Source organism: Momordica charantia, assembly GCF_013281855.1.
Source record: "Momordica charantia cultivar OHB3-1 chromosome 4 unlocalized genomic scaffold, Mcharantia_2.0 BLBB01000004.1, whole genome shotgun sequence".
In the NCBI taxonomy this organism is placed as follows: domain Eukaryota; kingdom Viridiplantae; phylum Streptophyta; class Magnoliopsida; order Cucurbitales; family Cucurbitaceae; genus Momordica; species Momordica charantia.
This window is the reverse complement of record NW_028275162.1, coordinates 25,100,163-25,120,378: the sequence shown is the minus strand read 5'-3', so window position 1 is coordinate 25,120,378 and position 20,216 is coordinate 25,100,163. Positions and strand designations below refer to the sequence as shown.

Below are 20,216 nucleotides of genomic sequence, written 5' to 3'. Positions count from 1 at the left end.
AGTTGACTAAAAAGTGTTTAGACAAAACAAGGCATTAACATTCCTGGATATGACTAAACGAGTCAAAGCTTCTCCTTTCTTGTATATTTAGAAATATTTAATCATTTTTTATCGTCTTAATTATCTCTGTTGGATTTGTAAAATGTGCGAATAAAGTTCCATATTGGTTAGAGAAGAGCATGATCCATAGACTCTATTTGTACGAGGTCATTCGACAGAAACCAAAAGCGAAATCGTGAGAACTATATCTAAAATGGACAATATCATACCATTGTGGAGATATTTACGGTAACTATTGTCCTTTCGCAACCTCAAAAACTACTCTTTGTTTTTAAAATATAACATCACAAATAAAAACTTTTTTTTTTCAATCCAAATCTACAATTCATAGAAGAAAGTAATATCTAACCACTTAAGTTCAGTCGAGAAAAAGGAAAATTTGAATCTACTATCCATTAGACAAAGCAATGAAATACGAAAGAGTCTACTATCCATACAGAGAGCAATAATATCGAACCACTTAAGTTCGGCGGAAGAACAACGGTATAAAATTGACAAGTGTCATACACAGAGAAACAGAGGAGCTGCAAATAATAAGTCCATGTGACACTAGTAGAAGGTCAACTCAACTGTAATCCACAAGATTCTGGCATAGGTGGTTCCATATTTAATGTAACAGCAGAAAGTGAATAAAGAGAGAATTTTGGTCAATGTTGCAGTCCATAGCCCACAGGAAAGTAACTTAAAACTCCAAAAACACAACACCCATCTGCCGCTGCTGCGGGAAAATTTATGATACTACGAGAGTATACACTCCTTCCTTTTATGTCTGCCACGCCACCATCGTATTAAAAATGATGTGGAGTTCACCAATATTAAAAAGGTATTTATAAAGACAAAACCATAGTGTGAGTAAAGGAGGTATGATACTCCCGTAGTACCGGAATTATTCTTAGAGCGATAGAATGCGATTCTTCTAAGAAAATTTTCAATACACCAAAAGTATCTGCTCCCTTTGTTAATGCTATGATTTTGCTTTTAGAAATAATTTTTTTATTGTTGACAGACATCATAATATGAGACCGAGACTTCGAATGAAATGGGTATTCATACTCTGTAGATTCGGACACTATAATTTTTAACTGTACCACTTAAAAGCTCCTGTGCTGCAGCTGCTGCCATGCATTGGTATAAATATGACAGAGAGAGAAACTATGGAAAGCAAAGTTGATGGTAAAATAACAAAACTGCCCAAAACCAGCAACAGAGACTAATTCTCTAACCAACAACACTTATATACAATGGTAAAATAACAACACAGTCAAACTTTCTGAGCAGATAGTTAAGGACATCTCTACTTTTAGGACACACCCAATATCAATCTCTGACCAAATCCAGACTCCCTATCATAAGCTAAACCACAGAGAATCTCAAGCATTTGATGTTTCTACATTTTTGTTTCTTGAGCCTTTACTAATCGAGTTACCTTCAACAAATGAGGAAGCGTTCTCCGTTGAATCTGCTCCATTGGCCCCCGGTGAGCAGTGGTTCTCCTGGATTGGCTCCAGCCCACTGTTTTCAAGGTCTCTTAAAGGGAACCCGTCGCAGGGATGAGTGCAGACATTTGAGTTGAGGGTGTAATGAGAGCGAATTGCTGAACTAAACAAAGGTTGCATCGGTCGTTTTTTGTCTGGGGCCTCGCGTAAGGATACCCGACAAACCGGGCACGTCGAGTGCTGATGCAGCCATATGTCTATGCAGTTCACATGAAAGGAGTGTCCACAGTAGGGGAGAATGCGCAGTATGTCTTCACAGTGATAATCTGCCAAGCAAACTGTGCATCTGCCATTTGAAAATATTATAATTTAGTTGACATTTGAAACAGATTCATATTCCAGCAAAAGTTCACTGTTCTGCCACAAATTACTAAGCTCGCTCTCTAAACTTCTTAATCATTCAGTTTCATCATTCGAAAATACATCACAAAGAACAGTACTGTAGATAAAACGATCCCGCAGTGTTACTAGAGGAAGCCATCACCAAAATATAGAAAGAGAATAAACTAAGTTTCAAGAAAGTAGAAAATTTGTCAAAAACTTCATAAACAACAATCCTAGCAGCATTATATATCATTAAAAAAAAAAATCTATGCAAGAAACTGATTTAAAAAATCACAGGTGCAATTGCAGCTAGTTTTTGCACAGACATTCTTGTCATTCAAGATTTTTTGTTGTTTTTAAATTTTTTCACTTTCAGGGGGAGATCCTTAATTTCTGCCTAGGTGCATGGTTTATACATAGGAAAGAAATGGATAGTATAGCAAATTTGCTAAATTATAGGGAAGATGGATGATTGTAGATAACAGAATCTCATTCCAAACCAACCATCTTTAATCTCTGTTTCAAATTTTTACTTCTATACAGTCTCTATGGTGCTGTAGAAAACATGAGGCAAGAGAATGGACTTCTCTCATAATCCAAATTTGGATTATAGCATAATTCAAATTCTCTTTCTATATAGTTTTTGCACAAACATTCTTCTCATTCAATCTATGTTTCAGAATCTCATTTGAATTAAGAATTTAGATTATGCTATAGTAAATGAACTATAGCATAATCCAGATTTTTTTTAAAAGTACAACATATGGGGGTGGGGATCAAACGCACAACCTATTAGTTGGAGATATATGCCAATTACCGCCAAGCTATACTTGCTTTGGCTCATAATCCAGATTCTTAATTCAAACTTCTTTAACCATTTTATGGGTAAGGTAAACTATTCGAATAGAAGCAAAAAATTACATTTACAAGCTAACTTCTTATCATGAAAGAATAACTAAATCCCCATATTTTGAAATTTAAACAAATGAATCCTGACATCAAGTTTTTTCCTTGTCATAAATTTTAGTAGCTCTTACAAGATGACATCAAGATCAATGAGTTAATCCAAATAAAAGCAACGAAAGGTTATTTCATGAGAGCTAGAAGCAGAGTAGATATACCGACCTTCCTTCACTAGTACCACATCTGTTCTATAGGTTGTACAACTTTGTCCTTGAGTTCTTAGAAGCAAAGTAGATCTATAAAGTTTCCTATGATAAATAAAATTTGAATTCCAGTTTTGAAAGTGAAAACCAAAACTTATCCAGTATACCCCCTTAGCCCAGATAAGTTAATCCTGAAGACATGGGTGAAGTTTTATTGATCCTAAGGAAGGCACAAGGCAGAGTGAAAGTGATGGAACATCACCAAATAATGTCCACTCTAACATGAACATATGGGTTACCACCACCTTCATGCCGAGATCTAATTATCGCATCCCGAATCTTTGGCAGATGTGTATTTAAGAGAGAGAAAGAAGGCGTTAGGTTACCACATTATCGTTGTTCCAAACCATACAAGATTTTAACCCGTAAACCTTTTCTCCGAATCTACTCCCATATTTGAAGCCAACTTACCAAAATATCTCATCAAAAAATAATTATTCTACCAACTTGTTGGAGATATTATCAAGAGATCACTGAAAGGTAAACCATTCCACCAATCACATTCAGAAGCAACTCAAACTGTTTATTCCTACTTTTTTCTTTTCCACCTGAACAGTTTGATAAGGATAAATATCTGGCTTGTGACATCTCATCCTACCACCCAATATTCATAATGATTATGCTTAGGGCCAAACCAATCAACTTCAAGACCAATTCATTGTAGGCTCATCATATTAATACATCATTCAAATTTCACAAACACCATAATAATATCTAGCTTTGTACAGGAAACAAGCATTAAAGTATTTTCACTGCCATTCAATTACAATATGCTCTGGTGGCAATTTATGGTTGATTATATGTATATTTTCAGATAAAATGAAATTTCTTGAGAAATCATGATAACCAGTGCAGTGAGAAGCTGTGAATTGAAGGAGCACGTACTGGGCATTTCTCATAGATGAGAAGTATTCATCGCTGTACTTCTTAGTTGGAAAGTTGGCTACAGCAAACGCCTCAAGACCGTGTAATCCCCGTTCCAGCTGCAACAAAGAAATTCAACGCGTAAATAAAGAGATGTCCACAAACAAATCGACGTAAAGTGTGAAAAGAAATCTAAAAGCGTATCTTAAAAAGAAGGAATAGACGAATACCAATGTGAAATAGAAATGCACAACCACTGCCTATAAGAACAAACAAGAATTGAGTTTCAGAGACCCTTTTTGTTTCTGTCTAACCTCCCAGTCCATTTGTAATTGACTAAAAGCGACAATCCAAAAAGGCTATCAAGAAAATGCATTAGCAGACCTATGAAAGAGGGACAATCCAGCAACTCATGATATCCAGATGTATGAGGTTGACCCCAGCGGGACCAAAAAGAGAGAGAGCGAAAAAGGGGAAAAATTCAATAGAGTAAAACCACTGTATGAAATGAATACTGAAACCTAACAACTAAAATGGCAGAAAGGTAAGTATCTAAGCGGCACTATAACTACAATGCATAGAGGCAATCATATCCATTTTCCAGTGAAAGATATAGCATACAAAATTAAACCCAGAAACATAGTTAACAAAAATAGCTCCCCTTCAGCTCAGCGACCAACAAAATGGAAAATCAACGATGCGGTACAAAATGAATCTACATGTATCAAATCTGGAAGTAAATTCAATAGAGAAAAACGAGCTCACCCCATTGAAATCAGATCTAGAAGCGATTGCGAAGGATCGCCGTGAAGCATTGAGATGAATCCGAGCACAAACTAGCCTTGTGCAGACGAACACGATGAACAAAGTGCTCACCGTGAACCCAATCACGGTCATCACCAAGTTTATCCCGGACGACATCATACTCCCAATACCCTTCTCTCCTCGACTCAAATTTCTCTTGCCACACTTCTCGAAAGCTCGAATTTCCCAGTTGAAACAGTTCCCCTTCGATTCAACAGTGTCTTCTAATGGCGGCTCGAATCGGGCTCACTTCAGCTGCTCCAACCTCGGAAGGAATTTCAATCCCATTCACGCCGAAACTAGAACGGAATTCGATTCCCATGATAAATCATATCCAGAGAACGCTCCAACTCAAATGGGGAAGGGGGAAAAAAGAGATTAAAACTTTGAAAATAATTTGCTCGGAAGTGGGTGTCGATATCAGATAGTGACTGTTTTATTGTGGGATCGAGTGCAAAAACCCCAGAGAAAAAGGTGGGAACCATGGATGAGGAATTGGGCAGAGGCAGAAACTGAAAAAGAGAGAACCCATTTGGAGAATTTTGGCTCTGAATTGAGATTGAGAGACAAACCCAAAAACCCCCACTATATGATATCAGTTTTAAACTGGAATCACTGAGAGAGTGGAATGGAAAATTCAACTAGTGTTGGAATTTGGAAAGGAAATGGAATCTTCTTGGTTCTTATATATATTTTTAAAAAGGAAGAATCAAATCTGTTCAGCCTTTGATAGAAATCGCTATTAACTGAGGAACAGAAATGGGGGAAAAAACAAATTCAATTACTTCCCTGCATTTTATATACCAAGTTGTCTGCCTGAATTTTCTTCCTTTAAAAATGGTAATCATACTTAAAAATGATTAAAGCTTGCAATTTGCTTCAAAAGAAAATTAATGAGCTGATATTTTTATTGTGTCCGTTTTGTTACTCTGATCTTAAATTAAATATCTTAGAACATGCAAAGTCATGTCTTGTTCTTTAAGGTAAAAAAAACAATATATCTGTTTTGACCTCTTAAACTCACTCAACTTTATCCAAAAAAAGATGAGTTCACCTCATATTTGATTTCTTTTTGAGTGAAGTAAGAAATAAGTTGAGGCAATAAATTAAAGTATTGCATTAATATAACCAAAAACAGTACCAAATCTAGCCCCAGCTCAATGAATTAATTTTCAAAAACCTTCCATTCAACGGATCCTGATAGTTTGTCCTACAAAATTGTCATATTTTTACGATCTTAATACTTGTGCTATATTTACGATTTATGACAAAACTATTTTTCCATTACAATTTCTACCCTATTTGTTAGGGTTATTAAATCTTTTCAAACTTGAAATGTCATTTATGATACTAAAATGTTTAGAGTATAGTCCATGTTTTAAGATTGTGTCTAATAGGTCTGTAAACATTAAAATATCTAATAAGTTTCCGAACTTCCAATTTTATGTCTGATAGGTTCTAAAGTTTAAACAATGTGTGATGTGTCACTAAATTTTCAATCATGTGTCTAATAGATCCTATCATATTCGATTTTTTTAATTCACCAACCTATTAAACATAAAATTGAAATATATATCTTATACAATTTTGTGTCTTATAAATTGATGAATCGTATAAAATGTTCTAGTAGACGCAGTTCAAAGATTTATGACCCATTTGATAATGTTTTGTTTCCAATTTACCCAAGTATTTGATAACTATATATATTTCTTATTTTTAATTTTTTTTTTAGAAACATTTTCAAGATTATATAGAAATATCGAAACAAACAAACAAGTTTCTTGAATTTATTGGTGTTGATGATCATGCAATTTTATTTTTCTTTATTACAAAGGAGAAACAAACACAAGAAACTTCAAGAACTTACCAGTACAGTACGGAGACCTATTAAATTGATCTATTAGACGCACCCTTAAAATTTTATGGACTGAGCTGATAATTTAAGCTAATAAATTTTTGTAGAGGGAGAGATAGGGTGAGACAAAATGCAATCCTTTAGCTCAAAATACAATCTTTGTCATATTGATGCAATTACAATTTTTTTTTTTGCTTCATTTTAGTTCAATAGCCACCAATCCATGTGTCCCAATCCAACCCAATTTGGGGCATCTACTTTATTTATTAATTTTTTGGTGGAAACTTTGGTTTTATAATTTTTGGAAGCAATTATAGGTACAAAGCTTTTGTACTACTGCCCCCTCCAAAAATGGCAAACTTTGCAATTTGGATATTATTTTTAAAAATATTTTTTATTTGCAAAATTTAGTATTATTGTACGTATTAGAACCATATAAATAACTATTCTTTATTTTAAAAAAACGACTTGGTAGTCATTTATTCCATTAAAATGGATGTAAGGACACAAAAAATTAGAAAGGGTGTATTAAATACATAAGTAATTAAAAAATAAACATTATTCAAGATTTAAACTTTCAAATGCAATAAATAAAAATTCACAAAAATCTCCTCATTAAGACCCTACTAGATGTTCTAATTAATCAAATATCAACAAAAAAAAAATAATAATAAAATAAAGAAAGCTTTCCCATTTTCTCATTAAAAAAGTATCATCCTACCCAAAATGGGAGGTGGGGCTTTATAAATTCACTTGATTATGGTGAGGACTTTTAATTTAGGGCCCCTTAATTAAATAAATTAATCACATTTGTGGGAATCCTAGATAGAGCAAGGTTAAATTAAATTATTATTCCTTTATACCATTGATATACAATTTTAATACCAAATATACGCCTTTTTATTTTTATTTTTAATATATTTCTTGCCATCATATGTTATCCCACTAGCAACTTTCAACTTGGTTTATCTCAAAAAAAAAAAAAGACCATTTAACCGATCACCACTACGATAGATAATAAATATAGAGATAAATAAAATTAATGTAGAATAATAAACTTAAATTATTTTTAACAATCTAAAAGTAAAATTTCTTTGGAAAGAGAAGGTTAAATGAACAAAAATCAATTAAATGCAAAGTCTATATACTTATAAATATTTTGTGAAAATAAAACACCTGAATAAATCTATTTGTGATTTGTCTCTCTCTTTTTTTTTTCTTTTTTTTTAGTGAAGTGAGAATTGTTTGGATTTTTATTAATTTATTTATATATTTTGCAGTAGAAATAAAAATAAGTCTTGGTCACATGTCATCGATAAAATTACAAAAGATCATTTCCCTATGTATTATTTTATCTTCAATGACTACTTTACTAATAAAAATAACTAAAAATTCAATTATATATATAATTCTTTTGGTGGATGGAAAAGTAACAGCTTTATTTGGGTCCAATCCACAATGTGTAGTTGTTGACAAATGAGTGCTTCCCCAAGTTGACAACGTCAATATCATAAAATAATAATTATTAATAATTGAGATATTTGAACCTATAATCCATACCATGAATTTTACAACTATAGATTTAGAAACTGTACTACAGTAAAACTACAATTTTTAATTTAATTTTATCAAAGATTTCCAACAACATTATAAGCAATATGTTCATGAAAGCGAAGTTAGAGACATGATTTGTTTCTTTCGATTAAAAAATAAAAATAGAAAGAGAGAGGCAATTAGAAAAATGATATTTTACTTCTACCTCCTGCTCTATAAAAAAAAAAAAAAAAAAAAAAAACTTTGCCAAGGTAGAAAATTAATAGATATTTAAAGCGTGTTGGGTTATCCTATTATATGACATAATACCGAATTGATTGTCCAAAATATCTTGGAATTTCAATTAGTGCTTTGTTTATATTCTCAAAAGAAATTTATGAGATGCAACGATGAGAATGTTTAAAGTTTTTAACTTTTGATTGACGCCACTTTTTTCTCATTTGCATGGAAGTTATCTAATGGTAATGGCTTGTTTAGAACTATTCTCAAAAGAAATTGTATATTTGTCTGTTGTACTAGTGATGGTAATGACTCGAGGTTCTAGTGGCAAGGACGTAGAACGGGTACAACTCCCCTGCCAACAAATGAATCGGAAGCAAGAAGTCACTATCTCCAACCTTTTCTATCGAGACTTAGACGTAGGGCGGGAAAATGAGAAATATGGCAAAGTTAAAAAGTTAGATGATAACTTAAAATCCTTGTCTCATGCCTTTGAGTGGGTGAAGCCTGCCTAGAATTTGAAAGAATAGGTCACGAGCATTTAAACTATTTGCATTATGCAAGAAGTGCGGCCCTTAATACCCCAGAAAAAACAAATCTTAAACAATGTCCAACACAAGTGTAGGATTCAAAACATCCAGTACTTTATTTTTTACGTGGAAGTTGAAAATGGCCTCATGTCTAAGCAGAACAACCTTAAATTAAAGGAAAAACAATAGTAATGTTACAAACTTACAGTATGATACAAGGTCAAATCTCCTCTTGAAGGCCAATTTTCTTCCAGAACCACCCGAGTCCATTGTTGCAGAAGAACAACAGCTCTCCTGGAACCTGAAGAATATATCACATGTCTATACTTATAACTACATGCACCTATCTATACATATTTGGCCTATATTGGTCATCATAATATGAATATTGGTTGGCTGGAGACATTTCTATACTCCGGCTCGGAAAAGGTCTTAACAAACTTTCGTTAGGATGTATGCTTGAGGATACTGGAGGTGGTGGATACTGGTGTACTACATGGGGAGAGGGTTGAATTGCGTCAAAGCTTCGATCAAAACGATACCTCTGGCCTTGGCCTGGATTGTTCCATCCATTCTCAGGAAAATGGTCGGTTGGAAATCCGTAACGGCCGTTCCGTAAGCGATTGTCTCTTAAAAAACTTGATCTATCCTCCCTTTCATGACTAGGGAAAATTTGTGGATTTGCAGATAATGCACCACCCTCGCCTGGATAATGAGTAGCTGATCTCGACTGAGAACTCGAACTGAGGAAGCTTGCTTGACTAGAAGCTTCAGCAGCAAAGTCAGTTGGAAGTCTGAAGAGGCCAGCACATCCGATAGGGACTTCTAACCTGTCCCCGACATTTGGAACAGAAAGAGTTCCAATGGATTTACCAATTGATTCACCTTCTACTGAGGGTAATTTGTTGATTTTCTTTGCTAGTGATAGCTTCGCTTGTTTAAGTGCTTCTAGTACACCATTTAACGCAGGCGGTTCGTGTGGCACCAATGCATATAGATCATTCTTGCTGCACGGAGGTTCTTTCTCATGGAAATTGATACCACCATGAGATGACAATGGCCTCTCAGGGAGTCCATAGTTGAGTTGGGAGGTACAAGAAGGTTCTTGTTCCCTATTTTCTTGGCTTTCTTGGCACTGCTTCACATTAGCCATAGGAAACGTAAATTCTTCAAGGGACCGTGAAGTAGAAATGCTATTCGAATTCTGATCCTGCAACTCTTCTACATCAGCACACAAAGAGGGGCCAAGCCCATTGGTTTGAGCTTGGTACGAATCTCTAGGGATGCAATCGACTGCGACCTGTGCTTTAGCCTCATTTTCAAGGAAAGCATTACCAGACAGATTTGGAGCTTGTGCCCTGATCTCATCCCTTTCCTCGGTGATATCTGAATGGTTTCCAGGGTCACAAGAATCCTACAGAAGCAATGAACCAAGAGAGAAGAATAAGTTATTAAAGAAACTGCCACTGTGCATACAACAATGAACTTTGCTCAAAACCAAAAGGAAATATTGTCCCCACCCACTATTCCAGAATATTCTAACATTCACAGTCTAGTAAAGCAGAAAGATGCTTTGGATGGCCACAATCCTCTTAAAGCCGGTAATTGGGTGCAAACATTCAAGGTGTGGTGATCTAAAACATGATGGTTCGCTTTATTATTACAAAAAACAAAGAAAACAAACCTTGTGTAATCCCACAGATTTATTTATTCATACTCCTGTCCTGATGATTAAAAATTATTTTCATGATAACGTGAAGATTTGTGTTTGCTAATGAACTCAAGCTTAGCTTCAAAAAGAAAAGGGGAGGCATTACATAAGTTTACAGAAAAAGAACAGTATGACAAAGAATGCATGATCCTAGCATCAAAGTAGAACTTTCATAGGAATCTCAATTAGATCGTGGATGTATTGAAAGAGAGGAACAGTCAACTGTGACAAGTAATCAGTTTCTGATGGAACATACGGGAGTACTGTTGTTATTTTCTCTGAACTTCTCTTCCCATTCTCTTTGAGCTTTTTCCATTGCTTCATATTGATCAATGAGTTGTGCTTGACATTCCAATGCCTTCTCCATATCATTTACCTTTTCGTACTCATCCAAATCATGATCTTTATCTTTATTTCCTACACAACTATTATCTGGTGAAGAACCTGAGCGTGTCTCCTCATGAAGATCATGACCATCCCTCAATATCTTAGGCCCATTTATGCAGCAATTTCGAGAGTCTTCTGAACATGTAGATGGTGCAATCTCTTGAGCACTATCCACGAGTGCCTCAGATTTGAGCTCTTGCTCCCTGTTTAGTGGTCTGATATACAAAAATAATAATTAGTTTCAAGTACAAAGTTCAAAAGGTGTTCAAAGCTCTACAATCTTTCTTTGACACGTGTCAAATGATTGACCTACACTTTAAAGATCTCTGACATAGTAGAAGAAGCCAACTATCATCTATTGCCCCTATGAGATAAGCCACCTGATAGAATTACTAACAAGTACTGCATTTCTTAATTGGTAGATTTCATCAAGTACTATAATTGAGAAGAATTGATTAGTACACATGTTTTATTCTACATATTTTTCAAGTCAATATTAACATCCAACTTAAGTTTCAATTTCCTTTTTAAGATAGGAGAAAATACTTCCATTAACAAATAAAGAATACACAAGAAGGGCACAAGCAGGCCCATAATGGAAGCTCGGTTGACAAAGGCTTAGGATCGGTCATACTGGCTTAGAGGTCTCAAGTTCGAACCTTTCGGTGAGCTTAATACCAAAAACCCTTGATGTTTCTCAGGTCTGGGTCTTGGGGCGAGCACGGATGCCCCTGGGTATAGGGGAGCAAAGCTCCAACTCTCAGTTATCAAAAAAAAAAAAAAAAAAAAAGGCACAAGCAACCTTATCCAACAGCCAAGGAATATAGCATATAAAAAATCACTCCAAACAGAAAAGATCACAAGAGGAACAGTTATAAATTGTTCCCCAAATAGCACCAAAGAGAGGTCAAAGTTCTCACATTATTCCCAAAAAAGAGAAAAAAAATCATTCTCTGTAAAGGAGTCTTTGATCCAAGTATCCAGAAAAAAGTTTTAGTCACATTGATAAGTAGATTTCCTTTTTCTGGAAGGGTGACCACAAAGAAGAGTCATTGAAAACTTGTAGAAAAGTGCTAGGAGATTCAGAAGGTTTGTAGAATTAAACACCACCGCTTGTAGAAGGGGCAACATATGAACATATTAAGATTAACTATATGGATTGACTTAAGAGAGAGAGACTAAGAATTTGTTAGATGGCGGAGTAGAGAACACCATGAAAATAAGAGAAACGAGATGAGACGAGGGATTCTCTATCCCTTCCTAGTTTTTACCACAAAAAATACAAAGATTTACTTGAAATAATTCTCTTTTTTTCCCCCACTTCTAGTTTTTACCAGAAAAAAAGAAACACTTCAATAAATATAATGGAAAAGTAATGGATTTAATGCCAGGAGTGACATTATAATAGTCTTGATTGTTTAAGGGCATGATTGAACAACTAAAAGTCTTACCCTAATAGTTTGGTGGTGGACTTTGTAATTTTCCCAACAACTTATAGAAATCAATTATTTTGGTTAAAGGATAAATGTTTCTTTGTCTTTTTTATTCTCATTATATTCAGTCATGCCTAAGCCTAACATGATATATCATTCAAATGTTTTTTGTAACTCCCACACTTGGGGTTTTCCCTCTTTTGCTCATATTTGAAAGCTGAAATGCCAAAGAAGAAATGTTTTTATCCTCCTCCTTGGCTGCTTTGGGGAGGGGTAACACCATGGACTTTATCCAGAGATAATCTACGATTTTGGATTCCTAGTGCTGAGTTTTGTGCAAGAGGGGATCGAAAAACTTGAATCATGCATGAAAGAGGTGTCACTGTTCTTTTGAAATGTGAGAATTTTTTTTTTTAAGTTTAGTGTCAGTTTGGCTCGTGTAAAGATTGTTGAGACATTGAAGAAGTGCTTATCAATCCTCCATTCTAATGGTGGATGGATTCTTTGGCAAGTGGCTATCATCATGATTATTGGGAGTACCTAGCTATAGAAAATAGGAGAAGTTTCAAGATTGTAGCCATTTCTTGTTCGCGATTAAATTTAATCTCAATTGTTGGAGCAGTAAATTTGGTTCCTGGTGTTGCAGATCAAACAACTTGGATTATGTATCATGTTGGTGTTACCTAGCTAGTTTGATTTGGAACATGTGAGACAAATTTCTTGAAAAGTTTGGTGTCAGTAATTAGGAATATATCACTCCAAGATGCTATTTTATCACCAAGTCAACTGGAATTTCAAAAACAAGGGACAAAAGGTAGGCATCTTGAGCATACCTTGGATCTCTACGCTTAATCTGGCGGCATGATCTACCAAGGCGGTGTTTTGGTGAAGAAGAACCAATAGATGAAAAACTGCTTCGACTTCTTATGGAAATCTTTTTGTACTTTTCATGAGTATGTGGTGAATCATTTCGTCCCTTCCAAGACAGGCTTCCACCAAGCACTGGAGAAGTATCAATATCAGAACCTGAATATTCTTCATGTACATTTCTCCTTCGTGTCGAATTGGAGTTCACATCTGCCCTTGCAGGGTCATCCTCAACTTTTGATTCACATAGTGTTTCATGGTCAGAGTTTGAATCAAGTGTCTCAGAAATATCACTAGCGCCATTATCTTCTAGAATGGAAAGTACATCTGCTGTTGCCTTTTCAGCCATCTTTCTTTGAAGGGACACAACCTTTAGCTGCTCCTCCAGTTCTGCAACCTGTAGTGTAAACAAACAATATTCCCAGCTCAAACACATGAGACAGAAGCCATAGAAAACCAACAAAACAAATAAACCAAACACTTTACTCTTTTTGCTAGTTCATCAGCTCTTTGTTTTGCACTTCTCGAAACAGATCTTTCCGATAGAAGTCGAGCACGAAGAAACTCAATAGTCATTGCAGTGGTGTCCTCCACACCAGGTACACTCCTGATATGCCAATGATCATTAAAACACACGCAAGCCAAAGTGTAAGAGAAAAGAGAGAGAGAGTCAACAAGGAAGGGAGATGAAAAACGGAGCAATTAAAGAATGTAAACTAATTTAATGCTCAACTTCAATAACAGGCACTTCAGCATTTAACTAATTAAAAGTACTGCCAAAGTACGAGCACAGTTAAAGAAAGATGCATCTGATCTAAATCTAAAATAGAAACCTTAAGTTCCATTTCTCTGGTGTGTTCGTCTATCCATAAAATTTCTTATAATCTTTTTAGCTTAGAGACAAAGCCATTTACATCCTTAAGGAGCTAAAATGTCTTTGATCGTATCACTAAAAGAAACGAGATGGTACATTTACGAAAACAAACATAAAGAAACAAAAAGAAGTCCTCGGTTAAAATGTAAAAGGAACTGAAAGGAGCATATAAAAAATAAGTGACTACATTATAAACCGACAAGTTATTGATATTAAGCAAATATAAACAAAAACAAAAGCATTAAATTTTTCCTGCGCACAGACACCTGCACCTTCCATTTTTTACAGTATGAAATTTGATTACTCACCTCTGGTGGATAGCAAACAAGTAATTCATATTCCAGAATCATATAGAAACAAGTAAATAAAATCTTGTAAACCATATGCACTTTGTTACAGACCAATCCGCCTATCACGGGGTTCCACAAGCTCAAATGATAAAAACTCAGACCAAGACGTAGAGAAACACTAAAAGAAAACCCACAAAGTAATGATCACTTCAGACACTGAAAAGCAAAGCCAAAACCACGAGAGCGATTAAAATGAAAGATACCCAGATGAGTTGTACCTCGGATCTTGCTGATCCTGATCAGGATTCTCCATTATCTTAATTGATAAAAGCAACTTCAACCTCGAACTTTCCAGTTTCTACGTCGATGGAAGAGAAGAATAAGATGAATTACTATGAACTCAGCATCAAAAATGGAAAATTGAGCAGAACCAAAATGAGAGACTCTGACGAAATTGGAAGAATAGATGAAGATAAAGAAACCCATGCTGACCTCAGAAGGAAGCTTCCATGAACCCTAACGGAGACTTTTACTTTCACTCTGAAGGGAAGAAAGAGAGCGAGGGACGTGGGAATGATGGAGAAATTCCTTTTCCACGACCATTTGAACAGAGATGGGACCAAAAAATCAACTGCAATCGTGAATGTTTGGGTCCGATTCGATTAAGACAATGGCCTCTGGCAATTGAAGTATATTAATGCCGTTGCAGTAAAGTCGCTACAGTTTTCACAATTTCTAATTATGCCCCAATATGTTTATCAAATTACAGGGACCGCCATTTTTATCAAATTAAGGGACCTATATAGTGCCATTTAAATTGTATACTTGAATAAATAATACAATTAATATCCTCGTGTAACTTTCTATTTTCTTATAAGCATTAATACTACTTTTAGAGGTGTTGGATGCAATTAATTAGTTTAATTTGAGCCGCCTTCATTTTTTTTCTTTCCTTTTCTGGGCTAAGTTTTACCATTTATTACCAATTCCATTTTGTGGCTAGATTCAAATATTTCTATGATTGGATTTATTTTACATGATTTTGAGTTTTTTTAATTAAATTTTTTATGATTTGTTGGTTGGTTCAATTTTAAATTTTAGTTTTAAGGAGGTTTAATTGCAAAAGGCTAAAATTGACTAATCCACCTAAGTTCCAAGGATAAAAATACAATAAAGTTACATTATTTCAGAGATCTCTTTCTACTTGTTAAAGAGTCTTTATTTTATTCTTTATCTTGTCGATTTTCATTACAGTAAATTATTTATTTTCTTCTATTTCAATATACTATTAAAAAAATATGTGTCAATCTATGCATAACTCAACTGTATATATGCTCTGACAAAAAGATCAAATGTTCGAATTTTCAAACTCACGTGTTGAACTCAAAAAAAATAAAAATACAAAATTATGAGAAATACAAAACACAACATTGGTATTTTCTTTTTGACAACAAATAAAATTATACCAAGCTAAATTCCCATAATATTGACAAACAAATGCATATGGTTTAAAAGAAATATTTAATAAACTAAAATTCTCGATCTCGAACCTACATTGGTATAATAAAATCTTTGGATATTTTTGTTGAAACACAATAACATTTAGGCAATACATTTAGCATATAAAATAATTATGACTTAAATAAAAATAATAAAAAGGTTGAAGCTGAGAAAATCAAAAGCAAAAGGCTGGGTTTGCGTTTGGGACACTGGATTTTTTTATTTAAATATTATGAATGAAAAGCAAATGCAAATGAATTATAAATTGCAAAATTGTTGAAAACAAAATAACGTACGTAAGAAGACAACTAACGTGAGAATGACACTTGCACAATTAAAATATACAGATAACCATATACTTGGAATAGAAAAGATATTTATATTCTCTCTCATTTTCACATCAATTATGACTAAAAATATAATAAAATAGAAAAGTATTAGTTTTTTTTTTTCTTGTGCTAATGTTTTAATTATGTTTTCTTCCCTAGTAAGACACCCATAGTCGGGTTGAAAATTAAATTTTCTACCCCTATAATGTTGAACTAAACAAAAGTTTGATCTAAATTTTTAGTTAAGAACTAATTTTAAATTTGTCATTAATATTTACAAGTTGCAGGACTAGAAAAAAGAAATTAATGTAAATAATAAAAATAAACATAAATATTCAAAAACTAATATAGAATTTTTTTAGAAAAAACTCTCAGATGACATGTATTCTAAAACTACTTTATATTGATTTCAAATTTTCAAACTATTTCAAAATAGATTTATTGGTCTTTTGTTGTATTAATATGTTATTTCTATACCAATAATTAGTTGAGAATTCGAATCCACTTTCCTAACATGATGTACTCAAAATATATACTATTTCTATTAATTTAAGAATGTAACGTAGTTTTTAAAAAAAATGTAACACACTTAAAAAGTACGATTATACTTATAGGAAGATTAAATTTTACTAAATTTAAATTAAAAACATTAAAAACCCCAAATATCTCAAATCATAATATAGGAAGATTATAAATAAATAACCCATTCATTTTCACATTTTAATATAATTTCACGATAAGAAGCTCCACATCAGTAGTTTTGACCTAATCAAATTTTTTATTGTTTTTAGTTTTTTTTTTCCTTTCAAATTTATATTTATAAACTGCTGGAGGTCTGTTGAAGTAATCAGTTAAATTATTGTACTAAAAAAATCAGTTAAATTATTATTTCTTGGATTGCATTCTTTGTTTATAATTAAATGGTACTGTCCATTGAATAATGGTAATTGGCTAACATTTGACACATGAAATAGTGGCAGAAAATGACTTGTTTATTCTTTTATCAACTAAAAAAGCACATAGGATTTTGTTCAGGATATTCTCTCTTATTTATACATATTTTTTTGGGTGAAATTCTTTTAGGATTTAATTCATGATGAGATTCTTGAAATAAATGAAGAAAAAATCCAGGATACTTCTCAATTTTTAGAAATGAAAAATAGAAAGAAAAAAAAACCCCTATAATTCAACACAATTGCAAATGGGAATGAAATAGTTATTATTGGGTTATATTACAAGTTTAACTTGTGACTATTTTGTCCCTGTATTTAAAAAAAATTTCAAAACTTTAAATTTGTATTTATCTAGCCTTTGTTAACTCTTCTGATTCAACACATACAGTGTAAGAGCCTATTAGTTGAAGGGTGTATTAAAATCTTTTTGAGAATATTTTTTAAGTATACAAACTAAATCTATTACAAACTTTTTAAGTTATAAGAAATTGTATTATTTTTATACCCTTTCTATTTTATTTTTCCAAATGCCCCGATGATATGGCATCTTAAGAGTACATGTTGCTTTCATTGTTTAGATCTATATAATTAATACTCCTATATTGTCAACATGAACTTAACTTAGTGATTAAGACAGCTTACTTTTTTTCGATCGGATGTTCAAATCCCTCCTCCTCACATTTATTGTACTAAAAAATTATTTAGAAAAAAAAACTCTCCTATTTTGCACTCTCTCTCATATAATATATGTGACCTAATATAATATATGTCCTCATAAAATCAAATGAATATAAATAGTCATTTTTATATTTGGGTCTAGGACGTTAGTTCATTTACATTTGGGTTCGAATGGACTAATTTACCTTGATTTTAGGTCAAAACTGGATGTCGAATTAGTCTGTTAGGTTAGAAGTCTTTCTTTTTAGAACCATCCAAAGTGATTGCCAACCTAGATAATGTTGAATATCAAATCAAATTATTTTCAGTTTTAAAATCTTACAAAACATTGACTCTAGTAGATTAGATCGTGAAGAGCTTCCTAATGGGTAACATTTTTGTTTAACCTTTTAAGGGCAATTATCTAGGGCTCGTAAGAAAAATAAATCCAACAATTATCACGGCAAGACAAAGATAAAAGGGTACAATATGAAGAACTCACCATAGCCATAGTCATACTCTTGCAAAACCGTAGCATCCTCTGCCTTATGAGCTCAGAACTGAAGCCAACTACCAGCCAGAGTATTAACAAATCTCTACAATTTCCAATAAGAAACATTGTAAGTATATTACCAAACAATCTCTACCATTTCCAATAAGCATCGTAAGTATTAACAAATCTTGCATACTAGCACTGAAAATAAATAATAGCTCTTACTTATCCGGTGAAGAGGCAAGTAACCACTGAATCCTCTTGGAAGTAAATCACTACCAAAGTTGCTTTCCAGAACCCAAGCCAACTACCAGAGTGGTCCACATATTGGATTAAAGTTGAACATCATCCTATCCCCAATTCTTGTTCACTCCTGATGGGTGACCTTGTACAATTGTGTCGAGTGAGCAACAGCCACTGACTTAGGGCTAGACTAACGGGTCACACTTTGGACAAGTATCCTATAAAGAGATTCCCGACACCTAAAAGCATTGAAGGAATGGATCTGTCCTTAAGCAAAGAAGAAATGCCAAGTGCTAAAAGCAGACAAGAAAAGCACCATATAAAGGACAGCAAGATGAAACTTAATAATGAAAAGCAACATATAAACCAAACCAGCTTTGCAAAGATACCCTGAGAACCCATTCTACTACATCTTGTTTCAGTCAAATTCCTCCTTTAAACTAAAAATTAAGCATAAACATGAAAAATTAAAGAGGTAGCAGTCATTGAGTCACAAAATAAATTATGAAATACTGCTTCGAATCTCTTACATACTCATAAGTCTAAAAAGATATGTTTATATACTGCTGATGCCAGAACTAATATATCCATATCCTAGGCCTAAATAAAAACAAAGGCCGATTAAGTCAATGTCTATACCCAAAATAATTAGTACATTCCCTTGTTCAAATTGGACAAACGGGCTTGTAAAGTTAGCTGCAACATTTACTGTTTGAACCAAAAAATAAATAGAAGAGAAAATGAAGGAAAAAAAAAAAGAGACTACAACAAGTGGAGAATACCTGTCAGTCATCTTCTCTAGCGAGTTTTATAGAAATTAAGAGTTGGTATGTCTTGATCAGTAGGAGATAGTCAGAAAACGATGCATCCATGGCACTCAACTCTACTCTACTGATCTAATTAGAGAATTTCCCTTCGGCGCCCAACTCGACTCTTACAAAATTTCCCTTATCCCAACCTACATACACCGTCAAAAACAGTAATGGCTGTAAAACAGAACAAAACAGAGAGAAAAAAAAAAAGAAGAAGACAATGAGTTATTGCCTCACCGCCGCCATAGTCACCGAGTGCTCTTTGATTCGATTTCCTCCATGGCTAGAATAAAATGGTAAAATCCTTCGAATCGTGTATTATGGGGCTTAGTGCCGTAATGACGGGTCGACCAAACCAATTACCATTAGACACCTACATTCCCCTCCCACAAGGGCTGCTCAATCCGACTCCGACCATCTCACTCTGTGTCTGAGTTCAATACTCAACTTCTACCTCTGAACTCGCCCGAGATTGTCGAAGAAGCGTTAAAAGCTGTGAAAAAAAACAAACGTTATACGCAATGCTCGGCAACATTTATGGATTTCGAGCCAAAAAAAAGCGAATGACGTTGTGGAGATCGACCTCGCGAGGAATGCATTACTGTTAGGGAATGATGGTAGCCATGGAGTTTATCGTCATGAGTCGGCCCTATCCTCTGCTTCGTTCAATGCTCGTAACTCTCTGATATCCAATGGAGACGGGAATTCGCCTTCAAGCCTTACGCGAATCTCCGTCTCCGAAAAACCCTAGCCATATCTATCATCCTTCGGCAATCGAACTCCAGACTCTCGCAG

General features: G+C 34.0%; 2 protein-coding genes across 6 annotated transcripts; both read right to left on the bottom strand.

Moving 5' to 3' along the window:
- Window positions 1–1,217: 1,217 nt before the first annotated feature.
- LOC111006678 (RING-H2 finger protein ATL38) lies at window positions 1,218–5,456 on the bottom strand. 2 transcript variants are annotated; one of them, XM_088123119.1, is made up of 4 exons: window positions 4,676–5,456; window positions 4,141–4,170; window positions 3,932–4,029; window positions 1,218–1,842 (listed from the first exon to the last, which is right to left on the bottom strand). In XM_088123119.1, the coding sequence occupies exons 1-4, from the start codon at window positions 4,832–4,834 to the stop codon at window positions 1,431–1,433; spliced, it is 699 nt and encodes a 232-aa protein (XP_087979245.1). In that variant the 5' UTR covers window positions 4,835–5,456; the 3' UTR covers window positions 1,218–1,430. The 2 variants fall into 2 exon arrangements, with proteins under 2 accessions (XP_087979245.1, XP_022134427.1); XM_022278735.2 differs by lacking the exon at window positions 4,141–4,170 and having other exon boundaries at window positions 4,676–5,445.
- Window positions 5,457–8,964: 3,508 nt separating this feature from the next.
- On the bottom strand, window positions 8,965–15,111 carry LOC111006434 (transcriptional regulator ATRX). Of its 4 annotated transcripts, none has more exons than XM_088122751.1 (6): window positions 14,927–15,111; window positions 14,698–14,792; window positions 13,757–13,877; window positions 13,237–13,667; window positions 10,840–11,185; window positions 8,965–10,286 (listed from the first exon to the last, which is right to left on the bottom strand). In XM_088122751.1, exons 2-6 carry the CDS (start codon window positions 14,745–14,747, stop codon window positions 9,216–9,218), a joined length of 2,019 nt encoding a protein of 672 aa, XP_087978877.1. In that variant the 5' UTR covers window positions 14,748–14,792; window positions 14,927–15,111; the 3' UTR covers window positions 8,965–9,215. The 4 variants fall into 4 exon arrangements, with proteins under 4 accessions (XP_087978877.1, XP_022134072.1, XP_087978878.1 ...); XM_022278380.2 differs by having other exon boundaries at window positions 14,713–14,792; window positions 14,927–15,110; XM_088122752.1 differs by lacking the exon at window positions 14,927–15,111 and having other exon boundaries at window positions 14,698–14,908.
- Between the last annotated feature and the right edge of the window lie 5,105 nt (window positions 15,112–20,216).